Raw genomic sequence first — 27,783 nt, forward strand, 5'->3', positions numbered from 1 at the left:
AAGTTACCTCCCAGAAATGCCCCATTCATGTCAATCACTCACCGATCAGTAGTGCGACAGAAAAGCGTCCCAAGGCCTTGTGTGAAACTGCATAGTTTTTTGTGAAGTACGTCGCGCGTGCGCACTGCGGCCCATATGCATGCGCAGAAATGATGATTTTTAGCCTGATCGCTGCGCTGTGAACTACGGCAGCTAGCAATCAACTCGGAATGACCCCCTATGGACACAGATGGGAGGACTCCGTTAAATAAAGAGGATAAGTTATACTGGCAAATGCGTTCCCTTAAATGGACCAAGGTTTCTCGCAGCTGAAGAACGCTGTCTTCCATTTACGTCCGGTCTCGATCTGGCATACTTCGCGGTCACTTGAGAGCAGTTGCCTGGACCTCTGCTGCACTGCGGTCCACAGGGCTACTCTCTTCGGACACCTGACCAGTTGCCTGGTCCTCCGCTATGCTGTGAGTCACGGGGCTGCTTCCTTCTTCGTGAGGTTGTAACTTTCACTGTAACTATGTCTTTAAGTGCAATAGTGTCTTTACGGCAGACTTCTCTGCTGGCATGCAGACTGGTTGTTGCAAAACTGTGTTTTAACTGTAGTCTATGTGTGCTATATGGCTGCTGGGCTCACAGATGCTGCAACACTTATTGGAGATAACTGCTTTCCAAAATGGGACCTCCCTTGGCTGCCATGAACCCTCTTCCCTGCAGGGCTTCCCTTCCTATATTAGCCTGTGCTGCTGAACTCTATTAGCTGTTTCACAGTGAGGTTTTCTCCTGCTGCTGCAGTCTCAGTTGCAGGGCTGCTCTTTCCCCTGGGATTCCTCTCTGGTAGCTGTGGGGGCTAGTAATATGGCTGCTCACCTCTTAGTCCCAGTTGCACTTTTCTCCTCACAGTGTACCACTTGCACACACTTCAGAACACTTTTATCTACAGAGCAGGAGCTTCTCCCCTCCCCCCTGTCCTGTCAAGGTTCCATTCTCTCTCTGCAGGCAGCCAATCAGGTAGGAGACCACAGGCTGTATGATGCATGCCTCTAGATCACACAGGGGCATGCTGACACTTGTGGTGCCACAATCTACTGTCAGGGCTGCCACATCGAGATGCAGGCGTGTCCGGACCGTTTGCGGGGCGGGCCTTGACGTCACACGCTTCTGCTGTGACCCGAAACATGGCGGGTAGCCACCTGCCTTCGCTGCTAGGCCTGGCTAGACTTGCCCTGTGTTGGGCATGTCAGTGTAATGAATCATAGTTGTGCGATTTTTCTCACAAGTACAATCCATGCTGAATTAGGCCCTTAGCCCATTGTTTTTGACAGCAGATGAGGGGCTTAAATAACTGAGAATGTTTTCCTAAATTAATTAGTGAAAATCTACATTATTAAGCTTAATCTTGGAATGGCTATGAGAGCCTACAAAAAGCCTTTCCTGCTCCAAGTGTAATGGGCCCCACACACTACCGCGACATGCCCGTCTGACATGTCGCGGGTGTTCAAGTCAAATGACTTTCTAACAAATATTTAAAATGCCAGCTCTATTATATATTGTCGATGCCTGCGCTTCTTATTACCATGTGCTATGAATGTGTGCTATATATCGCAAAACACTACATCCCATAAGAGAAAACAATACACCCACACATTATCTGAGTTCCAAAGCTCATTGATGTATATATTTGTTATTAAGAGGATATGTATTCAATATATCACAATGTACAGTATATATATACATAGTTACATGGTTACAATGTACACAGTAAGCAGTTATTACAAACTAATTCAAATACATACACGGCCAGCAATACATCACCATATTTGCTCAATGCTTACTAGGCTCCCCCTCCTCCATCTTTAGCTCTCCCTCCATGCTCAAAGCAGCAGAGCATCGGCAGAAGCCCATCTCGGTCAGCACCTGGTACAAACAGGAAGCTCTCCTATGTGGCATCAGCTATATCTCTGAGACCGTTGGAGGTATACAGATCTCTTGCTATTGGTCTACGGGAGGGAACTTTCTCATTCATGATGAGTCATTGGTCAGTTCATATGCAAGCAACATCCAGCCTTGATGGTGTAATTACAGGGGTTAGCCATTGGATCCTTTCTGCACGCATGCTGTCTTCCAGGAAGTTCTTTGTTGTCATTCGAATTGTGGATTCATATTCCTACATTCAATCATAACTACTCATTGCAGTGTGCTACAATCTAACCACAGGCACCAAATTAACACACTCATTAATCTGGTTACTTTAACACCAAGCACGACATGTCCATCTTGCTCCGCTCCAATAATACACATACATGACATTACTCCATTACATAATTTAAAACCTTATGATGTCTGGTGCTTGATATGTTCAATTTATGTGCTGTATGAAACATGTGTTGAATCTATCTTTGTGGCATGTCCGTGTAAATGCGTATGTTATCATATATTGCTGTGCCCGCTGTGCGTATTCGCAAGCATAGCGACTCATAATGTGTGGAGTCTGTATGTTCTCTCTATGTAATATTTTTGACTTCGACAATGGCGATCACCTCTGGCAGCCTCCCGGGAGGCAGGATTGCCCAAGATACATCATATGCTGTCCTTTTGCATACGATGTATCTTGAGCGAACCTGGCCGATCCCAGCCATGCCTGCAGGGTCGGACCAGATTGAATGTGCAGCACATTCAATCTGGAGAATCTGATGCTCACGGGAACGTGCATCGGATCGGAAACGCCTTCAAAATGCCCAATTTCATCCATTATATTGGGCCGAATGCCTGAAATCGGATGAAATTGGGCATTATTGTCCTAGTGTATGGGGCCCTTTTGGATTGATCAGTGACATTTTGTTTATATAGGAAATGACGTTTACTGTCTTTCTAGTACCGGCAAGGACTAGCCTTGTTGGGGCAAAGCAAGACTGAACCTTATCAATCAGGGTTGTTAAATATGTTTAATTGATTGACTAAGCCAGTGGTTCTCAAACTGTGTGTAGGGGTGCCTCAGGTTGGTGGTCCAGGACCAATTCAAACTATTTATTGTCAATGTAATAGTCAAAACTAGTGCTTGTGCATGCCAGTCATATAATGTGTGGACAAACAGAAGCAAATCTTGTCCCCCACCACATACTTTAACCTAAGGATGACATATAAACATAATTTACTTAATTTCATATATTTTTTCTATATTTTTCAATAAAAAAACTTTTGGCCATGGAGTGCCGTGAAAACCATTCTGATACTCTAGGGCGCCGTGATTCAAAAATGTTTGTGAACCACTGGACTAAGCAATTCACAAGTTAAATATCTGCATTCAGTAGAGAGAGAGGCCAATAGCTATCAAATCTCAGAGACCTTTGATTTAGGAATCACAATTATGTTAAAGTGTGTTTTATCAGGATGATGTCAAAGTCGAAAAATATTGTAGCACACACATTACGTACTAACCACACACACATGCCCGCTGCGCGTGCACTTGTTCCGCCGTGCGTGCACATATCCGCAATATGCGTATGATCGCTCCCGCGATCCTGCGCGTGGTATGGGTATTTACGGCGGAGTTTGTGAGCACATAGAGGGTTATCAGAACATTACATATTTAACCCAAATAGTGCACATTGTACACATAGCTCCCCTGCACCACATCAGCAAGTATCAACAGGTTAAATGATTCCAGGGCTAAGGGATTCGCTTTTGCATGACAGGAAGGGACAGACTAAGGTTATAAGGTGATGTCTAGTATCCAGCTGTAGGGTATTTTAAGGGTAACATTCCGGTGTTGGTTAGAGGAAGATCGCATGTTCCTGCGTATAGTTATGTGCAGAAGTAGAATATAGATATAAACTGTACTTACTGTATATTATGTATTCGGCGGGAATCCAGAGGAGACCACCCACAAGAGCAGTTGGGAAAGACATCGCCCACCTTTTCAAATCAACCTATGACCTCTCCTGTAATGTAAAGATGCATCTCTGTGTCCAATGAACAAAGGGATTACAGTAACCATTGTATTGTTTATGGAAGTTGTGTATAAAAAGCCTATTGCTGCCTGGCCGGTCAGAAGACTCTGAACGCTATCTACCTGATGAGCGGAGGACTGGTCCAGGTTGCGCAAGCGAATATTCTCACGTATGTACATTGACTGTAGCCATTATTCTGTTGTAGATTTATCTTGTTAGCCTTGTAGTGTATAATTTGTATTGTTATCCCCTTTCAAATAATCCACTGTGGCGTTAGAACGCAGCGGTTAACTACAAATCGGTGTTGTGTCCTCATTTCCCTGCTAAGGTTTAAAGCGTATTACATTACCTAACTGTATGAGGTTTAAGAATGTATTGATAAGGTGTGTACGCACTGCGGGTACTTTATACCGTCAGCGCTGCGTAAGGTTTAAGGTGTAACATCATTGTAGTGCTTTGCGGCACAAGGTTTAGAGTGTAATAACATCATTGCATTTCATGACGAATAAGGTTTAAAGTTTATCAAAAGTGTGTGCGCGCGCTGTGTGTACTTTGTACCCCCAGCGCGGCGTTTGTACGCTAAGTATGTACACGGTGCGGGACTCTGTACGCAAATAGCGTACAAAGTACGTAGCGTGAGTATTAAGTCTAGCGGCCGCAGTGGCTCCATGGTAAAGGTGTGATTTAAGGTATAGCTTTGTGTTTTAAGGGCCCCATACACTTATGTGACCACATGTCGCAGGCGATCACCCCGGCAGCCTCCCGGAGGGCAGGATTGCCCAAGATATATCGGATGCTGTCCTTTTGCATACGATGTATCTTTGGCGATCCTGGGCGATCCCAGCCATGCCCCCAGGTCGGACCTGATTGAATGTGCAGAACATTCAATCTGGAGGATCCGATCCGATGCTCACGTGAACGCACATCGGATCCTATTGGTAACCCCTCCAAAATTCCAGATTTCATCCGCTATATCGGGCTGAATGCATGAAATCGGATGAAATCGGGCATTATCGCTCTAGTGTATGGGGCCCTTTATAAACTGATAAAGGTCAAAAATATTATTTGCAGGATATAGCATGGTAAATCCATTACTGCAGGTACTTTGGGCTCCTTTTGAGATTTCATTGCACGGGATATTTCCTTGTGATTTTGTATTACTGTTATTTTTTATTTATATGATGTCTGCAGCACTTTACAGGGATATCACAAAACAGTTGTAATTACTACAAAGGATAGCACAAGATAACAAAAACAAAATGATACAACCAAATGCAGGGTGGAGGGCAGCGACGGACTGGGGCCTTAATTCGGCCCTTGCATTTGGGGGGGGCGCATACGTCACAGCACCGCACAACGTAAGGGGGTGTGCCGCGAGTCCAAGGGCGTGGACTCGTGGCACGCCCCCATTTCCATGGAGACCATGGAAGCAGAGAGCAGAGCAGCCCTTCCCGGCTCTCTGAATGACCGGTTCGGCCCACCTGCCCATCGGCCCTTCTGGCATGTGCCAGATGGCCAGTCCGGCCATGGTGGAGGGTATGATGGAAGTGAGGGGAAAGGTAGAGCAACTTATTTTAGTTGGTAAAAGTTAAACTGGGCATACACAGGCATGGTGAAACCCGCTCAGCAGAGTCTGCAAAGCAGGGAGGCGTCGGGTGGCGTAAGCTGCCGTTGCGCCTGTCACACTATGACATCATATAGGTGCCGCCACATTGCTGCTGGTCTGTGGCATGCCCCAAAGCAGCTAGCAGCCAAATCCAAACTCTACACTGCGAAGGCGGTCCAGCTTGGTGACTTATCCTGACGATGAGTTGTCAGTACTGCACTGCTGAGAGCTGTTGCTGAAGGGGGTATTCGTATGTGTGCTGCTGGCAGTGGCAGTGTCCTGCTTCACCCTGAGCCTCATTTGAATGCACTGTGGCGCAGTGGCGCAAGTTTGTCCCAGTTGCCCGGAGACAAGAAAAATATTGGTGCCCCCTATACATACATACATACATACATACATACATACAATCAGGGACGTGCAGTCAGGGGAGGCAGTGCCTCCCCTGTCATTAATGAGTAAAATAATACAAAGAAGATACTTATGACACATAAGAATCTTCTTTATTATTTTACCTATGTGAAAATCAGTTTGGGAGGCACCGATCGTGGTGCCTCCCGTAGTGATTAGGAAAGGTATGGGGAGCGGGGGTGGGCGCGGGCGGGGCCTAGCAATGGGCAGGAAAAGCCCATTGAAATAACATGGGAAAGCGGCACCATTAGTGGTGCCGCTTTCCTACAGGGACGTGCTTTCATCCTATGAAAGCACGTCCCTGTGAGTGAAGGCACAGTGATTGGCCAGCGGATCCGTCACTGGATCCGCTGTCAATCACTGTGTGGGCGTCGGTACCTGCGGAGGTGCGGGCGGCGGAGATGCGGGATGCGGCGGGCCGAGCGGCGGAGGTGCTGGCGGCAGAGAGGCGAGCGGTGGTAGCGGCGGCGGGACGCGGCATTCAGACCCCTTGTGCAGAGTTTGGCAGCGGAAGCGGTACCCATTTCAAAAATGGCGCCTCAGCGTCATTTTTGAAATTCAAGATGGCCGCCGCGAGCCAATCATGGCTCGCCGCGTCATCGCCCCGCCCCCTCCCGCTGACTTATATAAGTCAGCGCGAGGCAGCGGCTGTCAGTCCGACGGCGGAGGAGTAGCGGAGAAGAGCTCCTGAAGACGCCGTGGAAGTCCTGGATGGGCGGCGGCTATGCAAAAGAGCTTAGCAGCCGCCGCCCACCAGGTGAAGATGTTGGAAGTCCTGGGAAGGCGGCGGCCATGCAAAAGAGCTTAAAGGCCGCCGCCTCCCAGGTGAAGACGTCGTGGAAGTCCTGGATGTGCGGCGGCTATGCAAAAGAGCTTAGCAGCCGCCGCACACCAGGTGAAGACGCCGGAGGAAGACCCCAGAAGCCCTGGGGAGGTGGCGCCCCCCCAGGTGAAGACGCCGGAAGCCCTGGGAAGGCGGCGGCCATGCAAAAGAGCTTAAAGGCCGCCGCCCCCAGGCAGGGGTGTATCTAGGGGTCTGAGCGCCCCTGGCAAAGTCAGGGGCTGGTGACCGACCACACACACACACACACACACACACACACACACACACACACACACACACACACACACACACACACACACACACACGAAATAAGGAAGGCGGGTCTAAAAAGGGATGTGGCTTTGTGGGGAAGGGGCATGGTCACACAATAGTACTTCCAATTCAAATTATGGTGCACAGTATCACATTACACCGCACAGTAGTGTCCATTACTCACATTACAATGTACAGTAGTGTCTCTTATTCACGTTACGCCACACTGTCGTACCCCTATAGAAAACACCGTCTATACAGGGCATGTGGAGAATGCAAATAGAAAATGGAAATGAGGACCAGTGCTAATAAATATATTTCTTATTTTATATGGGGAATGCGGTCAAACCACATTGCCATTAGTATATCTGATCCTGCCCATAGGTACACACATACAGTATACACTTACATACATAGTCACACACAAAACACATACTGTACATATGATATACAGTACAGTCACACATGTAGTATATACAAATACAGTCACATACATACATAGTTACACACTTATTCACATACATAGTCACACACTAATACACACAGAAATACAGTAGATACTTATATACACACAAACATACATACATACATACATACATACATAGTCACACACATACATAAATTCAGTCACAGACACACATACAGACAGACTATATAGTGTCACCCCCACATTACAGACAGGGTACGCTGACTGCATGTACTTTAGTAGCTCGTTGTCCTCTCTCCCTCTCCTCCATGCTGCTGGGCTGCCTGGCAGTGAGTGCCGTGCTTCCACTCCATCCACTGCCCTAGCCCAATGCAGGGCAGTGCAGTCCTGTGCCTCATAGGTAGATACACCCCTGCCCCCAGGTGAAGACCCAGTTTAATAAAGGATTTTTTAAAGAATGTGTCTTGTTTTTTTCCAATATTTTCTTTACAGGTGGACTACAGGTGCCAGCGGGCCCTTTATGTCCGGGCATGCTGGCACTTGTGGTTCTCCAAGTGCCAGCATGCTGGGGCAGGCTTGCTGGGACCTGTAGGCCACCTGTAAAGAACAATATTACTATTCTTTGCAGGTGGACTACAGGTGCCAGCGGGCCCTTTATGTCCGGGCATGCTGGCACTTGTGGTTCTCCAAGTGCCAGCATGCTGGGGCAGGCTTGCTGGGATCTGTAGGCCACCTGTAAAGAACAGTATTAGCATACAATGAACCCCGCACCCACCGCCACCAGGGGTGCGGGGCATAGCACTGGGCTATCAGCCCAGTGCTGGTTGTTGCTCGGGAGGGGGGACCCCATTTAGATTTTTTGGGGGCCCCACTTTCCGAGGAATTCCAGCCCTGGGCTGACTGGTTTGGGGGGTGTTTAATGGCATGGCAGGGGGACCCCACACTGAGTGTCTCCCCTGCTATGGCATTATCCCCCCTGGCTGGTTCTGCCTGGTGCTGGTTTTAGTGGTGTGGGGGGACTGCACTTTTTTTTTTCCGGGGGGGGGGGGGGGGGGGTGTGTTTAGCTGCAGTGCCTCCCCAGGCCCGGACCTCACCGCACGTCACTGACATACATACATACGTATATATATATGTGTGTATATCTATATACACACACACACACACACACACACACACACACACACACACACACACACACACACACACACACACACACACACACACACACACACACACACACACACACACACACACACACACACACACACACACACACACACACACACACACACACACACACACACACACACACGCGCGCTCCTGCATAGCAAGCCTGCAGATTCTAACTATATGAAGCTACTACAAAACCGTTGCAACTAGGCAGTTCTATGTAGGGGTCCAGCCACACACTACATATATCTGCTCAGTCACTCACAATGCTGATTATTTCTCTGACAATTAATTTGCAAGTGACATATCCAGGATTAGCACCCACAACCTATTACACTGGAAGCATGCACCTTACTGATGGAGATATTTGCTCTTGCATAGGAAGTATAAGAATTCTAACTACAGTATATGAAGTTACTTGTAATTGAGAATAGTTAGAATTCCCATGCTTCCTTTATAGGGGCAAATAGATTTATCAGTAAGGTATCTGCTTCCAGTGTATCTATAATAAAGAGGGTGTGATTTGTAAGGTGTAGTGACTAGTGGGGAAGTCGGCTACGGAAGAGATATCGGCTGCTGTCATTTAACTTAATTGATTAATGTCGTTGAACACATGTAACAGGAGGAGTGGTGCCCCCCTTCAAAGCAGGAGCCCGGCGGCAGCTGCCTCTGCTGTGGCGGTACCCGGGCATTTGAGGACATATCTGTATGTGTTTGTGTGTGTATGTATATATAAATATATATATATATATATATATATATATATATAAAATACCACTGACTCATCACAAAGGACTAGGAATTTAAAATTTGGACAGTAGCTTGCTTTTGTGACATAGACACCCACTAAGAAGGGATTGAGATAACTCCCCCCTCACAGACGAGAGTTGAGACAGCCTACCCAGCCGGGGCTATAAAGAATGCATGGTGCCGGTGATACCAAGTCGTGGAGGGGGGAGGACACAATGCTCTGTTCCTGGACTTCCTTGCAGTTGCAGAGCACTCCATTATTCAAATAGGGGAGCCACATCAACTGGCACCCCTAAACACTGTCAGACATTGCTGAGTGTGGCTCCCCTATTTGAATAATTAACTGCTCTAAAACTGCCACTGGCAAGGAAGTGAAGTGAAAAAGTGTGCCCTAGGGCCTAATTCAGAGCTGATCGCAGCAGCAAATTTGTTAGCTAATGGGCAAAACCATGTGCATTGCAGGGGAGGCAGATATAACGTGCATAGAGAGTTAGATTTGGGTAGGTTATTTTGTCTCTGTGCAGGGTAAATCATAGCCAGATTAAGGGGGGGATGCAGGGCGTACTGTAACCCCCCCCCCCCCCCCCCCCCAGCCAGGGCACAATGACACCACTAGCTTTCCCTCTTAAGCAGCAGCAGAACCAGCAGCCAGAATGCAAGCAGGACAGTATGCAGTGCAGACAGAGACACAGGAATATCCTGTTTCTTGAGCTACAAAGATTTCTGACCAGAGGAGAGATAGGAGGGTGGAGAGAGCTGTAAGTGACACAGGGATCCCAGCTTCTCCTTCTCCCCGCCTGGGTGTCTGAGCACTGTGTAAACTGTTATGCAACTAAACCATTTGGGTCTAGAGACACACACACACACACACACACACACACACACACACACACACACACACACACACACACACACACACACACACACACACACACACACACACACACACACACACACACACACACACACACACACACACACACTCCTGAGTCCTGTCCCAGTGTGTAAGTAGTACAGAGGCTACTGCTATTCTTGCATGTGACAAGATAAATTATTTTATTTTTCTATGTGTATATTAAGATTAAGTTCCACTACAAGAAAAGTTTATAAAATAGTTTTCTTTCAGTTAGGTGAAGCTATAAACAGTACACAGGCATCATTAAACTATTAGTTAAAACTTATATACACTTTTGGTTTAAATTTAATATACACAATCTATACCTCCCACCATGACCCATTCCAGGAGGGACAAAATGTTCTCCATCTGGACTTCTTTCTTAATTTATGATTGCAATCACCTGTGTTGAAGTACCTTTCTTATCAATTAAATAGTTCAACACTAATGACGCCAATCATATATTAAGTGGGAAGTCCAGGTAGAGAGCATTTTTTCCCTCCAGGAATGGGACATGTTGGGAGGTATGCACAATTTAATATACATCGCCCACCTTCCATCAGGGCCCCCCACTCTTAAGTGCCTCGGGCACCCCCAAGGCTTAATCCGGCCCTGGGGTAAATACAGGTTGAGTATCCCTTATCCAAAATGCTTGGGACCAGAGGTATTTTGGATATCGGATTTTTCCGTATTTTGGAATAATTGCATACCATAATGAGATATCATGACGATGGGACCTAAATCTAAGCACAGAATGCATTTATGTCTCATATACACCTTATACACACAGCCTGAAGGTCATTCTAGACAATATTTTTTATAACTTTGTGCATTAAACAAAGTGTGTGTACATTCACACAATTCATTTATGTTTCATATACACCTTATACACACAGCCTAAAGGTCATTTAATACAATATTTTTAATAATTTTGTGTATTAAACAAAGTTTGTGTACATTGAGCCATCAGAAAACAAAGGTTTCACTATCTCACTCTCACTCAAAAAAGTCCGTATTTCGGAATATTCCGTATTTTGGAATATTTGGATATGGGATACTCAACCTGTACTGAATGCTTTATTTTTACACTGCAATTTGGACTCATTCCACCCAAATCTAACTCTTTCTGCACATGTTATATCTGCCCCCCCCCCTGCAGTGCACATGGGGGGTCATTTCGACCCGATCGCTCACTGCAGTTGTTCGCAGCGCAGCGTTCGGGTCGGAACTGCGCATGCAACGGCGCCGCAGTGCATTCCCTAGCGATCGCCTCTGCCTGATTGACAGGCAGAGGCAGTCGCTGGGCAGGAGGGGGCGGCACCGTGGCGTTTAGCCGCTGTTTTGGGGGCGCGGTCCGGCCAAGGCAGGCATGGCCGGACCATGCGGGGGGCGGGCTGCAGCAGCTGCGTGACGTCACATGCAGGCGCTGCGACCAGAGGCAGCGACAAGTAACTCCCGGCCAGCCGCAGGAGCTGCGCTGGCTGGGAGTTGCTCAACAAGTACAAAAGCATCGCCGCTGTGCGATGCTTTTGTACTTGTGCGGGGGTGGGGTGGGGGGTGTACAGAAATGCGGAGCAGGCTAGCCCTGTTCTTGGCATCTCCCCGTATGTCTGGGAACATGATTGTAGCTGTGCTAAATTTAGCACAGCTACGATCAACTCGGAATGACCCCCATGGTTTTGTCCATTTGCTAACAAATTTGCTGCTGCGATTAGATCTGAATTAGGCCCATGGTTTTGCCCATTACATATTAAATTTGCTGCTGCGATCAGATCTGAATTAAGGTGCATACACATGGTGAGATTCTGGCTAAGCCCGATTCTCACTATGCGACAGGGGCTATGTCGGCGATACTGACTAAGGGGGTCATTCTGAGTTGATCGCTTGTCAGCAGTTTTTAGCAGCTGTGCAAACGCTATGCCGCCGCCCACTGGGAGTGTATTTTAGCTTAGCAGAAGTGCGAACGTTTTTATCGCAGAGCGCCTGCAAAAAATTTTTGTTTAGTTTCAGAGTAGCTCAAAACCTACTCAGCACTTGCGATCACTTCAGACTATTCAGTTCCTGATTTGACGTCACACACCCGCCCAGCGTTCACCCAGCCACGCCTGCGTTTTCCCTGGCACGCCTGCGTGTTTCCAAACACTCCCTGAAAACGGTCAGTTGCCACCCAGAAATGCCCACTTCATGTCAATCACTCTGCGGCAACCAGTGCGACTGAAATGCATCGTTAGACCCTGTGCAAAACTGCATCATTCGTTGTACCCGTACGTAGCGCGTGGGCATTGCGCCGCATACGCATGCGCAGAACTGAAATTTTTTTAGCCTGATCGCTGTGTTGCGAACAAATGCAGCTAGCGATCAACTCGGAATGGCCCCCTATGTGCGATTTGGTCTCAGTGTAAATTTTGACTATCTCTTCTATAGAGATAGTCAAAATTGACTTGACTGCACAGTCTATCTAGTCTTGCGATGCCGACCGTGTGAGACCGCACATCGGCATCAAATCGGAATAGCAAGGTGACTTTCACCTTGCGATCTGCACTAACTTTTCTTAAGATTTTGACTATATAGTCAAAATCGTAAGAAAATATCTCAACATGTGTTAGTCCCTAGAGGGCGCTCTTTCACTTTATAGCAAGCTAAGGTCTGGTCTGTTTCTGACTGCATTCCTCATTCAGCATCAGGACATGGAGATACACATACCTATTTTTCTGAGTCTTTGTGCTTCTCTCTGCCTTGGCAACGGGTACATGAGGATGACACCAAGAATAATTCACCCTAATTCAAGTGAGTGAAATCTTTCCATAAATACATGGGCGTGGATGCCACCTGTCCCTAATTTACAGGGATGATCCTGGGTGACAGTTTGTTTCTCTCTGATAATATTCCTGTGCTCTATGTGAAGGATTAATACAAGTGTATGTTGAGACTGGGATAATGGGCAGATGGTACTATCTGTACTGTAATCTGTGATCGGATTAGCACTTTCCAGAATTGTTTTCGTGTCTTCTTATAAATAGATGTATGACAAAATGCTACATTGGTTACTCTAGTATTGATTAATCCCAGTAATTTGCTTAAATTAACTTTGTGCCACTTTTGTTTCATTTGAAAATTCAATATAAATTGAACCTTTTAAACCCAGTTGTGTTAGTATTATCTACAGTTCTCTCTCTCTGTTTTACCAAACCCATACTTCTTCTTTTTTACTTCCTCTACAGTCTAAAGACTCAATAGTGTTATTATGTATGTAGATAAATATACACCATTATATTGACTCCTTAAAAGAGTGTCTCTGGTTCCTACATTTGCTGATGATACAGTATGAACCTGTCCTTGTGTAAGATATTGGGACTTTTTGTAGGTTTTGTATTGTGTTACGTGATACACGTTTCACTTACATTTGTCTCACATCATTTTCCAACATAAACAACTGCTCATTGCCGGGTAATTCACTAAAAGGACTAGTATTAATACATTTTTTAAAATGTGGTAGTACGTGGTTAACTGTATTTTTGTATTAGAAATTAATTGTCGTTCTATGACCGCTGCATGCCAGCTCATCTTGTTAGTGGAAGTGCATTCTAAAGCGGTCCTTTTAATATGCCAAAATTTTTTTTTTGTAGTAGTGTAAAAGTCTCTTTTCTCTAGCAAGGTGCATAAAGCAATATCAAATATATTATTACGTTTATGAATAAGTTATATGCTAGAAAGGAGCAGCATAAACAGCAAATGCTGGTTATTTTTAATGAATTTTGTCAAATGTATTAATTAATGGATTCAGTATGAGTTGCCGGTGGATGGGATGTCGGCAGTCAGTATACCGACAGCGGATCTCGTCCATCAGAATCCCAGCAGCTTTTCATTAAACCCCTTAACCCTCATCTTTTCCCTACCCTAAGCAGGTGCGAATTTAGGGTTGAGGGCGCCCCTGGGCACAACAGTAACAGCTGCCCCCACCTGCCTAATTTATTTTTATTGATTGGCTATAAGCTCTCATTTCATGATAGTCAATATATTAGAATAATAAAAGAAGCCACTAACTACGACATTTTAATTATGTGTACATATTTACTAAGTAGAACAGTTTACTGGGGCAGTATGTGCATATACTACAAATTTACACTCAATTTATGATGGCATATGGTACAGAACAGTGGAAATATTTTGCAGTTACTGGCACTTTTTGGCTGACAGTACCAACACAAGCTTCCAAGTGCCGCCCCCAAACAAGTGCTGCCCCTAGGCACGTGTCTAATGGGAAATTCACCACTGACCCTAACCCTCCCTTGTGGGTGCCTAACCCTAACCCTCCCCGGAGGTGCCGAACCCTAACCTCCCCTTCTATGTGCCTAACCCTAACCTTTCGTCCCTGGTCCCTGACACTAACCTTCCCGTGGCTGCTCCCTAACCCCCCTTCTGTTGCATAAACCTACCCCCCCTCCACCCCGTGGCGGGACAGCAGCACGTCCCACTGTCCAAACGATCGGGATGCCGGTTGTCTGTACTTTTTGACGCCGGCATTCTGCCTGGTGACAGTTTATCAACGCCGTGTTTGTGTTCTCCCTCGGAAAGGTAACTGCTTCCCTTAATTATAGTAATGCCTGTCAGTGAATCTGATGTTAAATGTTTTTTTCGTCCCAATTTGTGAATACTTTTTACAGACATAACCAGTGGCGCACGCAGGGGGGGGGTTTCTGAGTACCTGGAACCCCCCCCCCCCCTGATGACCCCCAAAAATGTTTTGAGATGGAGACACAGCTGTCCCCATCTCAGCAAAAGCCGCGATCGCGATTGCGGACGGAGCTGTAGCAAGAGCAGAGAGCTATGCAGCTCTCTGCTTAGAGAATGTCCCGCGTGCCGGGGGAGCTGCCGCCCCTCTGTATGTAAGTTTTAAATCATTGTTTAAGTGTGTTTTTGTATGATATGAATGCATGTATGTATGTATGTATGTATGTGGGTTTGTGTGTAGGCTTGTGTATGTACAGTATGTATGTATGTATGTGTGTATGTATGTGTGTTTACATGTGTGAGTGTATGTATGTGTGTTTACATGTGTGATATATATATATATATATATATATATATATATATATATATATATATAAAAACACCGATAATCCTCCTTGGGTCCTGTGATAGGACCTCTATTGAAGAAAAATAGGCGGCACTCCAGGGACTTAAATAAAGTCAAACTGTATTAAAAAAAAAATTTAATGGCGCAAAAAACAACGTTTCAAGGCTCTACGGCCTTTTCATCTGGTTATGCATTATAGGTGAGGTCAAAAACAATAAACAAAATACCTCTGTTTTCTCTAACGTCCTAAGTGGATGCTGGGACTCCGTAAGGACCATGGGGAATAGCGGCTCCGCAGGAGACTGGGCACAACTAAAAAAGCTTTAGGACTAACTGGTGTGCACTGGCTCCTCCCACTATGACCCTCCTCCAGACCTTAGTTAGAATCTTGTGCCCGGCTGAGCTGGATGCACACTAGGGGCTCTCCTGAGCTTCTAGAGAGAAAGTATATTTTAGGTTTTTTATTTTACAGTGAGATCTGCTGGCAACAGACTCACTGCAGCGAGGGACTAAGGGGAGAAGAAGCGAACCTACCTAACTGGTGGTAGCTTGGGCTTCTTAGGCTACTGGACACCATTAGCTCCAGAGGGATCGACCGCATGGAACCGGCCATTGATGTTCGGTCCCGGAGCCGCGCCGCCGGCCCCCTTACAGAGCCAGAAGCAAGAAGTGATCCGGAAAATCGGCAGCAGAAGACTCCTGTCTTCAACAAGGTAGCGCACAGCACTGCAGCTGTGCGCCATTGCTCCTCTTGCACACCTCACACTGCGGTCACTGATGGGTGCAGGGCGCTGGGGGGGTGGGGGGGGCTCCCTGAGCAGCAATATAAACACCTTGCCTGGCAAAATCATCACAATATATAGTCCCAGAGGCTATATATGTGATAAATACCCCTGCCAGAATCCATAAAAAAGCGGGAGAAAAGTCAGCCGAAAAAGGGGCGGAGCTATCTCCCTCAGCACACTGGCGCCATTTTTCCCCTCACAGCTCCGCTGGAAGGAAGCTCCCTGGCTCTCCCCTGCAGTCTACACTACAGAAGGGTAAAAAAGAGAGGGGGGGCACTAAATTTAGGCGCAATATACATATATAGCAGCTATAAGGGGATATAATTTAGTTAATCCCTGTATTATATAGCGCTCTGGTGTGTGCTGGCATACTCTCTCTCTGTCTCCCCAAAGGGCTTTGTGGGGTCCTGTCTCCTGTCAGAACATTCCCTGTGTGTGTGCGGTGTGTCGGTAAGGCTGTGTCGACATGTTTGATGAGGAGGCTTATGTGGAGGCGGAGCAGATGCCTATAAATGTGTTGTCACCCCCTGCGGGGCAGACACCTGAGTGGATGGACTTGTGGAAGGAATTACGTGAAAGTGTCGACTCCTTACATAAAAAATTTGATGACATGCCAAATGCGGGACAGCCGGCTTCTCAGCTCGTGCCTGCCCAGACGTCTCAAAGGCCATCAGGGGCTCTAAAACGCCCGCTACCTCAGATGGCAGACACAGATGTCGACACGGATACTGATACCAGTGTCGACGACGAAGAGACTAATGTAATGTCCAATAGGGCCACTCGTTACATGATTGAGGCAATGAAAAATGTTCTACGCAATTCTGATGTGACCCCATGTACCACAAAAAAGGGTATTATGTTTGGAGAGAAAAAACTCCCAGTAGTTTTTCCCCCTTCTGAAGAATTAAATGAAGTGTGTGAAGTAGCGTGGGCTTGCCCAGATAAAAAATTGGTAATTTCTAAAAAGTTACTAATGGCGTACCCTTTCCCGCCAGAGGATAGGTCACGTTGGGAAACACCCCCTAAGGTGGATAAAGCGCTTACACGCTTATCAAAAAAGGTGGCACTACCGTCTCCGGATACGGCCGCCCTAAAGGAACCTGCTGATAGAAAGCAGGAGGCTCTCCTGAAGGCTATATATACACACACTGGTATTATACTGAGACCAGCTATTGCTTCAGCATGGATGTGCAGTGCTGCAGCTGCGTGGTCAGATTCCCTGTCAGAAAACATTGACACCCTAGACAGGGACACTATATTGCTAAACATAGAGCATATTAAAGACGCTGTCTTATACATGAGAGATGCACAGAGGGATATTTGCCGGCTGGCATCAAAAATAAGTGCACTGTCCATTTCTGCCAGGAGAGGGTTATGGACTCGGCAGTGGACAGGTGATGCAGATTCTAAAAGGCACATGGAAGTTTTGCCTTATAAGGGTGAGGAGTTGTTCGGGGATGGTCTTTCAGACCTAGTGTCCACAGCAACGGCTGGGAAGTCAGCATTTTTACCACATGTCCCCTCACAACCAAAGAAAGCACCGTATTATCAGGTACAGTCCTTTCGTCCCCAAAAGAGCAGGCGGGGTAGAGGCGCGTCCTTTCTGCCCAGAGGCAGAGGTAGGGGAAAAAAGCTGCAGCGTACAGCCAGTTCCCAGGAACAAAAGTCCTCCCCCGCTTCTTCTTCTAAGTCCGCCGCATGACGCTGGGGCTCAACAGGCGGAGCCAGGTACGGTGGGGGCCCATCTCAAAAACTTCAGCAATCAGTGGGCTCGCTCACAAGTAGATCCCTGGATCCTTCAAGTGGTATCTCAGGGGTACAGGCTGGAATTCGAGACATTTCCCCCCCGCCGTTTCCTCAAATCTGCCTTGCCAACAACTCCCTCAGGCAGGGAGGCTGTGATAGAGGCAATTCACAAGCTGTATTCCCAGCAGGTGATAGTCAAGGTGCCCCTACTTCAACAAGGACGGGGTTACTATTCCACAATGTTTGTGGTACCGAAACCGGACGGTTCGGTGAGACCCATTTTAAATTTGAAATCCTTGAACACATATATAAAAAAATTTAAGTTCAAGATGGAATCGCTCAGGGCGGTTATTGCAAGCCTGGAAGAGGGGGATTACATGGTATCACTGGACATCAAGGATGCTTACCTGCATGTCCCCATTTACCATCCTCACCAGGAGTACCTCAGATTTGTGGTACAGGATTGTCATTACAAATTCCAGACGTTGCCGTTCGGCCTGTCCACGGCACCGAGGGTATTTACCAAGGTAATGGCCGAAATGATGATACTGCTTCGAAAAAAGGGAGTTTTAATTATCCCATACTTGGACGATCTCCTGATAAAGGCGAGATCCAGGGAGCAGTTGTTGGTCGGCGTAGCACTATCTCAGGAGGTGCTACACCAGCACGGTTGGATTCTAAATATTCCAAAGTCACAGCTGGTTCCTGCGACACGTCTACTGTTCCTGGGGATGATTCTGGACACAGTCCAGAAAAAAGTGTTTCTCCCAGAGGAAAAAGCCAAGGAGCTGTCATCTCTAGTCAGAGGCCTCCTGAAACCAAAACAGGTGTCGGTGCATCACTGCACGCGAGTCCTGGGAAAGATGGTAGCTTCCTACGAAGCAATTCCATTCGGCAGGTTCCATGCCAGAACCTTTCAGTGGGACCTGTTGGACCAATGGTCCGGATCGCATCCTCAAATGCATCGGTTGATAACCTTGTCTCCAAGGACCAGGGTGTCTCTGCTGTGGTGGCTGCAGAGTCCTCATCTCAAAGAGGGCCGCAGATTCGGCATACAGGACTGGGTCCTGGTGACCACGGATGCCAGCCTTTGAGGCTGGGGGGCAGTCACACAGGGAAGAAACTTCCAAGGACTTTGGTCAAGTCAGGAGACTTCCCTACACATAAATGTTCTGGAACTGAGGGCCATTTACAATGCCCTAAGTCAGGCAAAACCCCTGCTTCAAAACCAGCCGGTTCTGATCCAGTCAGACAACATCACGGCAGTCGCCCATGTAAACCGACAGGGCGGCACAAGACGCAGGACGGCGATGGCAGAAGCCACAAGGATTCTCCGATGGGCGGAAAGTCACGTGTTAGCACTGTCAGCAGTGTTCATTCCGGGAGTGGACAACTGGGAAGCAGACTTCCTCAGCAGGCACGACCTCCACCCGGGAGAGTGGGGACTTCATCCAGAAGTCTTCCAACTGATTGTAAACCGTTGGGAAAGGCCACAGGTGGACATGATGGCGTCCCGCCTAAACAAAAAGCTAGAAAAATATTGCGCCAGGTCAAGGGACCCTCAGGCGATAGCTGTGGACGCTCTAGTGACACCGTGGGTGTACCGGTCGGTTTATGTGTTCCCCCCTCTTCCTCTCATACCCAAGGTACTGAGGATAATAAGGAAAAGAGGAGTAAGAACTATACTCATTGTTCCGGATTGGCCAAGAAGAGCTTGGTACCCGGAACTTCAAGAATTGATCTCAGAGGACCCATGGCCTCTGCCGCTCAGACAGGACCTGCTGCTGCAGGGGCCCTGTCTGTTCCAAGACTTACCGCGGCTGCGTTTGACGGCATGGCGGTTGAACACCGGATCCTAAAAGAAAAGGGTATTCCGGAGGAAGTCATTCCTACGCTCATTAAAGCTAGAAAAGATGTAACCGTACAACATTATCACCGCATATGGCGAAAATATGTTGCGTGGTGTGAGGCCAGGAAGGCCCCAACGGAGGAATTTCAGCTGGGTCGATTTCTGCACTTCCTACAGTCAGGGGTGACTATGGGCCTAAAACTGGGTTCCATTAAGGTCCAGATTTCGGCTCTGTCGATTTTCTTCCAAAAAGAACTGGCTTCACTGCCTGAAGTTCAGACATTTGTTAAGGGAGTGCTGCATATTCAGCCTCCTTTTGTGCCTCCAGTGGCACCTTGGGACCTCAACGTGGTGTTGGGTTTCCTGAAGTCACATTGGTTTGAGCCACTTAAAACCGTGGAGTTAAAATATCTCACGTGGAAAGTGGTCATGCTTTTGGCCTTGGCTTCGGCTAGGCGAGTGTCAGAATTGGCGGCTTTGTCATGTAAAAGCCCCTATTTGATTTTCCATATGGATAGGGCAGAATTGAGGACTCGTCCCCAGTTTCTCTCTAAGGTGGTATCAGCTTTTCACTTGAACCAACCTATTGTTGTGCCTGCGGCTACTAGGGACTTGGAGGACTCCAAGTTACTGGATGTAGTCAGGGCCTTGAAAATTTATGTTTCCAGGACGGCTGGAGTCAGGAAGACTGACTCGCTATTTATCCTGTATGCACCCAACAAACTGGGTGCTCCTGCTTCGAAGCAGACTATTGCTCGCTGGATTTGAAGCACAATTCAGCTTGCGCATTCGGCGGCTGGCCTGCCGCAGCCTAAATCTGTAAAAGCCCATTCCACGAGGAAGGTGGGCTCTTCTTGGGCGGCTGCCCGAGGGGTCTCGGCTTACAACTTTGCCGAGCTGCTACTTGGTCAGGGGCAAACACGTTTGCAAAATTCTACAAATTTGATACCCTGGCTGAGGAGGACCTTGAGTTCTCTCATTCAGTGCTGCAGAGTCATCCGCACTCTCCCGCCCGTTTGGGAGCTTTGGTACAATCCCCATGGTCCTTACGGAGTCCCAGCATCCACTTAGGACGTTAGAGAAAATAAGATTTTACTCACCGGTAAATCTATTTCTCGTAGTCCGTAGTGGATGCTGGGCGCCTGTCCCAAGTGCGGACTGTCTGCAATGCTTGTATATAGTTATTGTTAACTAAAGGGTTATTGTTGAGCCATCTGTTGAGAGGCTCTGTTATGTTCATACTGTTAACTGGGTATAATATCACGAGTTATACGGTGTGATTGGTGTGGCTGGTATGAGTCTTACCCGGGATTCAAAATCCTTCCTTCTTGTGTCAGCTCTTCCGGGCACAGTATCCTAACTGAGGTCTGGAGGAGGGTCATAGTGGGAGGAGCCAGTGCACACCAGTTCTAAAGCTTTCTTAGTTGTGCCCAGTCTCCTGCGGAGCCGCTATTCCCCATGGTCCTTACGGAGTCCCAGCATCCACTACGGACTACGAGAAATAGATTTACCGGTGAGTAAAATCTTATTTTTTTTCACCTCACCTATAATGCATAACCTGATGAAAAGGCTGTTGAGCCTTGAAACGTTGTTTTTTGCGCCATTCATTTTTTTTTTTTTTAATACAGTTTGACTTTATTTAAGTCCCTGGAGTGCCGCCTATTTTTCTTCAATAGAGGTCCTATCACAGGACCCAAGGAGGATTACCGGTTATATTAATTTCAGGAGGGCACCCTGGCATCTTTGCTTTTTATCATCCAGAGTGCCAGACGACCACACAAATATATATACAGCAATATCAGCCCGGCACTCTGTTTTCAGATCCAAACGCTGCCCTGGTGCCTTCAGTGTAAATTTCAATATCTTGCAAAAAAAGCTGCGGCACTCAAGGTCTTTAGAAAAAGTCAAGTGTATTCAAATAGTCAGAAACATTCCATCGACGTTTCGGGGACTCCAACCCCTTTGTCCAGATGTGTACACATCTGGATATATATATATATTCGCAAATGATGAATGGCACTCCTTACTAGTACCGCACAACATGCTCCGGAGCCCGTCAGAATCAGATAATATGTATGGAAGCAGGACGGCACTCATAGAGACTGGTAAACCATAGAAAATCAGCACAGGACTCTGTAGCTGTATGTCAACGTTTCAGAGTTAGACTCTTTTAAAGGAGTCTAACTCTGAAACGTTGACAAACAGCTTCAGCGTCCTGTGCTGATTTTCTATGGTTTACCAGTCTCAATGAGTGCCGTCCTGTATGTTTGTGTGTGTGTGTGTGTATATATATATATAGCTATATATATATTTATTACACATACCTGCACATATACATACACACCCACCTACCCACCCACGGAAACCCCCCTCGCTAAATCCTGCGTTTGCCACTGATAACTATAGATGAGAAACAAACTAAAAACTGCTTTATGATATATTTCCCACACATTTTACTTTGCGTTACCATTCATAACGCAACCACACTACGCAGTGGAATAAATTGATGGCCCACAAGTCTATAGTATATAGACTTGTGGTACATTCATTTATTCCACCGTGTAGCGTGGTTGCATTCTGAATAATAAGGGCATAGTATGGGGATCCCCAACCTTTCTGATATTTTTATTTAATTAAGACCTGGTAAGATCTTTTAAGTCTTTATGTGGTATGATGAGACCTATCTTATACTGTACCGCTGTGACTGTTGTTTTTCTGATTCACTTTCTTAATAAGAAATAACGAACCAATAAAAAGCAAAACACATAACTGATGTTTCAACAAGATATCGGCAGCCTATGGTATTTGCTATAATGATCCTCTAGCATTTCCCTTGGCTCTGATAAATTAATATCCATGATCTTTTGGGGGTAATTCTGATTTGATCACAGCAGCAAGAGTTAGATTTGGGTGGGGTGTATTCAAACTGAAATCTAAATTGCAGTGTAAAAATAAAGCAGCCAGTATCTACCTCTGGACACTGCCAAACAAACATATTTTCAATCTCTCATCTCTGCTCAAGCCTCTAACCCCAAGCGACTTTTTAATACATTTAAATCACTTCTTGTCCCTCCCTCACCTAACCCACCAGCCACTGTCAGTGCGCAAGATCTTGCTTCCTATTTCAAGGACAAGATTGACAAGATCCGAAATGAAATGGTATGCTCTTCCACAGCAAGTGACCTGCTCAATTCCCTGCCTGAACCCTCTAACACCTTCTCTTCCTTTGATCCTACAAATGAAGATGAAGTATCTGCTCTCTTTTCATCTGCCTACTCTAATACTTCTCCCCTTGACTCTATACCCTCACAAATTAGTAAAGCTCTGTCTACTGTGCTCATCCCAACCTTATCGAAAATCTGTAATCTCTCCCTGTCTACTGGTATCTTTCCTTCTCTATACAAGCATGCAGTGATTACTCCCATTCTGAAAAAACAAAACTCTGACCCGAACTCTCTCTCTAACTACCGTCCCATCTCTCAGCTCCCATGCCCCTCCAAGCTACTTGAGAGACTTGCCTACACTCGCCTCACACACTTTCTTAACTCACACAGCCTACTGGACCCACTTCAGTCAGGATTTCGTGCCCAACACTCCACAGAGACAGCACTGACTAAGATAGTGAATGATTTGGTCACTGCTAAATCTAAAGGACATTACTCTCTACTTATTCTCCTTGATCTCTCTGCTGCTTTTGACACTGTTGACCACTCTCTTCTCATACAAACACTACAATCCCTAGGTATTCAGGACACAGCCCTTTCTTGGTTCTCATCCTACCTATCTAATCGCTCCTTCAGTGTTCGTTTCTCTGATTCCACCTCTCCTTCGCTACCTCTCTCAGTTGGAGTACCGCAAGGCTCAGTCCTAGGTCCTCTGCTTTTCTCTATCTATACCACATCTCTTGGCAAACTAATCAACTCTTTCGGATTTCAGTACCATCTGTATGCGGATGATACACAAATCTACCTATCCTCCCCTGATTTGTCACCATCTGTATTGGGCCATGTCACTGAATGCCTTTCTGCCATTTCATCTTGGATGACATCTCGCCACCTCAAACTTAATATTTCCAAAACAGAATTAATTATATTTCCACCGGCCAATAGTAGTTTCCAACCTGATATCTCTATCACTGTTGAGAACTCTGCAATCACCCCTACCCCACAAGCTCGCTGCCTAGGTTTCATTCTTGACTCTGAACTGTCCTTTGTTACCCACATTCAATCTGTCTCAAGATCATATTACATACATCTCAGAAACATATCCAAAATACGCCCTTATCTTACACAAGACACAGCAAAAACTCTAATCCATGCTCTCATTATCTCCCGCATTGATTATTGTAATAGTCTCCTGACCAGTCTTCCCAAACATAGGCTCTCACCACTACAATCCATTTTGAATGCAGCTGCGAGGCTAATCTTCCTTGCCAGAAATTCATTGTCTGCAGATCCGCTCTGTCAGTCCCTCCATTGGTTACCGGTATTCTACCGTATTAAATATAAAATTCTTTTACTCACATACAAGGCTATTAACCAAACTGCACCAACATACATCTCTTCACTCATCTCAAAATATCTCCCCACCCGACCTCTCCGCTCTGCACAAGATCTACGTCTCTCATCCACACGCATTACTTGTTCACACTCAAAATTACAGGACTTTATCCGGGCTTCACCCACTCTGTGGAATGCCCTCCCACGCACAGTAAGACTCGCCTCTAGTCTCCAAACCTTTAAATGTTCCCTGAAAACTCACCTCTTCAGACAAGCCTATCAAATTCCAGACCCACCCACATAACCTTCAGTGCTTCCCTATCTAATTACATCCTCTGTAGAGTATTCATAACATCACATATCTTGTCTTTCTTTAGTCTCACACCCTCCTGACACTTGGATAACTTTGTGGGGTATCATCATACAACCCATTAAGAACCTAGCAATCTGGTGGACCATTATGCAATAGGTAGCATCTGTCCTTGTGTATCTATGCCTATTTCGCTATAGATTGTAAGCTTGCGAGCAGGGCCTTCCTACCTCTATGTCTGTCTGTTTTTACCCAGTTTTGTTCTATTACTGTTGTTCTAATTGTAAAGCGCAACGGAATATGCTGCGCTATATAAGAAACTGTTAATAAATAAATAAATAAAATAAATAATACCCTGCACAGAAATTAAATAACCCACCCAAATCTAACTCTCTCTGCACATGTTATATCTGCCCCACCTGCAGTGCACATGGTTTTGCCCAATTGCTAACAAACTTGCTGCTGCGATCAACTCAGAATTACCCCCTTAGTTTGGTGTTATTTAACATTGTTTAGTTATATAATTACAGTAGTCATTCACATCAGCTGGAGCAAACGACCCCAGCACAAATAAGGCAGAAATTGTGCTACCCTATAGCTATAAATATACAGTGTATATATATATATATATATATATATATATATATACTGTCTGGCTGACCCATGATAAAGGTGGTAACCGAAACTGGCTGTTGGGACGGCCATGTGCAGCATTAAGATATCTCCGATGTGGATGAGTATGATGCTGCTATAATGTGGAGGCTGCTGTCTTCCACTATAGAAGGTGGTGTGCTGGTTTGCCTAGTTATACCCTTTGCTGGACATTTTGTGGATAGCTACAGCAATAAATTGCCGCTCTTGAGACCTGTATAAACAAACAAATGTATATTAAAGATCCAGGATCTTTAATGCACATTTGTTTATTTATACAAGTCTCACGAGTGCTGATTTATTGCTGGATCTACATACAATTGATTTGAATTGTGCACCAGGAGCCATTTATGACTTACTGAGAGTGCCGACTGAGGTTGGAGTTATATATATATATATATATATATATATATAGTTCTGTGTAAGGCAGGTGTGGAAAAAATGCAGCAAATTAAGAATGCTTTCAAAAATAGAAGTGTTAATAGTTTGTTTTATTGATTAACAAAATGCAAATTGAATGAACAGATATCTAAATCAAATCAGTATTTGGTGTGACCACCCTTTGCCTTCAAAACAGTATAAATTTTTCTAGGTACACTTGCACACAGCACTGGCGCACACAGGGGGGGTTTCCGAGTACCCGGAAACCCCCCTAATGAGACAAAAAAAATTTGAGCCGGAGACTGCATTGCCTCCATCTCAGTAAAAGCCGCGATCGTGACCGCGGACTTGCTGCAGTTGCAGAGTTCTAGAGCTCTCTGCATAGAGAATGTCCGGGGGGAGCTGCTGGCTGCGCATGCTCAGCCACAGCAGCTCGCTCCGTCCTCACACAGTGCCGCGCGGAATCAGCTCTGCACAGTGATCTGTTTAGTGTCCAGTGCTCACAGGCAGCACCCTCTCCCTGCGCGCCTCTGCCCAGCCCGCCCTGTTGCTGCAAGGATCTGCCCGGGGGTGCCTTGATCGGCGCTCGGTGGAAGGTAAATGCGCCTCTTTTTTTTTTAAAGATTTATTTATTGGAAAATCACAACACATCAATACAAATTCCGGTATTCACAATCTAATACAATAAAAAACACCTATAAAAACCTGAGAATCATTGCACTATTAAATTGCTGTATGTGATCCATTTTATACTTTTTTTTAAAGAAATAAAGAAAAGAGAGAAAAAAAAAAAGAAAGAAAAGACAAATGTCTGTATGGTGTAGTCACTTAAGAAAGTGATAAACCTAAGAAGGCAGAAAGTAAGAGAAAAAGAGAGAGAAGAAAAAAGTGTTAAAGGACAGTAGAAGAACAGAGTAAGGAATAAGGGGGGGGGGGGTTGGACCCTTGACGAAAAGGGTTAAAGGATCATATGCTCCTGTTTATATATATATATATAAAAAGGGGGAGTTACCGCTAATGGGGGTAAGTATCAAATGGCAAAAGGAGAGCTGATTCGATGAAGGGAGATCCACGGAGACCAAATGGCAATACATTTTTTGAAGAGTTATTAAGGATGCTTGTCATATATTCCATACGGTACACGTGCCAAATACGGGACATTATAGTGTGTAGAGAAGGGGCAGCTAATTGCTTCCAATCCATTGCAATTTGGCATGTGGTCGCAGAGATCACATGGCATATCAATTTATTTTGATGTTTGGATAACGTTGGGATATCTAGTGGTAGAAGAAAGTATTTGGGGTCATTTGGAATGGGGATATACAATAGGATTGCTATGAAGTTGACGACTTCATTCCATAAGCTAGCTATCTTAGGGCAGGACCACCATATATGCATAAATGAGCCTTCTAAGTTACACCCTCTCCAACACCTATCAGAGGTATCAGGATAGATCCTACTAAGTCTGGAGGGGACATAGTACCACCGATATAATAACTTATAAATGTTCTCCTTTATTTTGACGCATATAGAGCTAGAGGCCGCATTGTCCCAAATCTCAGACCTTTTGTGGAAGCGCGTCTGAGACACATTGCTTCAAAAGCAGATAATGGCCTTTTAATAAGTATATGTTTCACTGCAGAGTGAAAGTTTCTAATTTGTAAATACTGGAAAAAGTGTGTAGTCGGTATGTAATTATTATCTTGAATTTGAGAAAATTGGGGGAAATTCTTATCCTTGGAAATAACATGAAGGAACAAAATGCCTCTACTTTTCCATGGAAGAAATGCTGTGTTGTGCATTCCCGGTGGAAAAGCCGGATTATGGAGGAGTGGAATAACAGGGGAGGGAGAGGGAGCCAGACTATATTTTCTATTTGCATAATCCCAGATTGATAAAGAACGAGATACAATCGGATGAGAAACCACAGCTTTAGGTCGGCTAGATCTTGAGATCCATAGAAGAGAGGAAATCGAAGAGAGTCCCAGATCAGTAGCCTCAATATCGACCCAGACCTTCCCTGCTTCGGCACCGCACCATTGAACACATTGTGCCAACTGTGCAGCAACATAATATTTTCTAAAATCTGGAATACCCAGTCCTCCACCATGAGTGGGGTGCTGAAGCAGTTGTAGGCGAATTCTGGGATGTCTATTCGCCCATATGAAGCGAGAAGACTGAAATTTTAAAA

At 45.8% G+C, this 27,783-nt stretch overlaps 1 protein-coding gene across 1 annotated transcript in view; it reads left to right on the plus strand.

Moving 5' to 3' along the window:
* Window positions 1–12,967: 12,967 nt before the first annotated feature.
* The window catches only part of SEMA7A (semaphorin 7A (JohnMiltonHagen blood group)), a 76,118-nt gene continuing 61,302 nt past the window's right edge, over window positions 12,968–27,783 (plus strand). Inside the window, exon 1 of the mRNA XM_063926441.1 lies at window positions 12,968–13,081. Coding sequence (XP_063782511.1) covers window positions 12,982–13,081 — 100 coding nt within the window. The 5' untranslated portion in view covers window positions 12,968–12,981. The remainder of the gene's footprint in view (window positions 13,082–27,783) is intronic.

Source organism: Pseudophryne corroboree, chromosome 6 (genome assembly GCF_028390025.1).
Source record: "Pseudophryne corroboree isolate aPseCor3 chromosome 6, aPseCor3.hap2, whole genome shotgun sequence".
NCBI lineage: Eukaryota > Metazoa > Chordata > Amphibia > Anura > Myobatrachidae > Pseudophryne > Pseudophryne corroboree.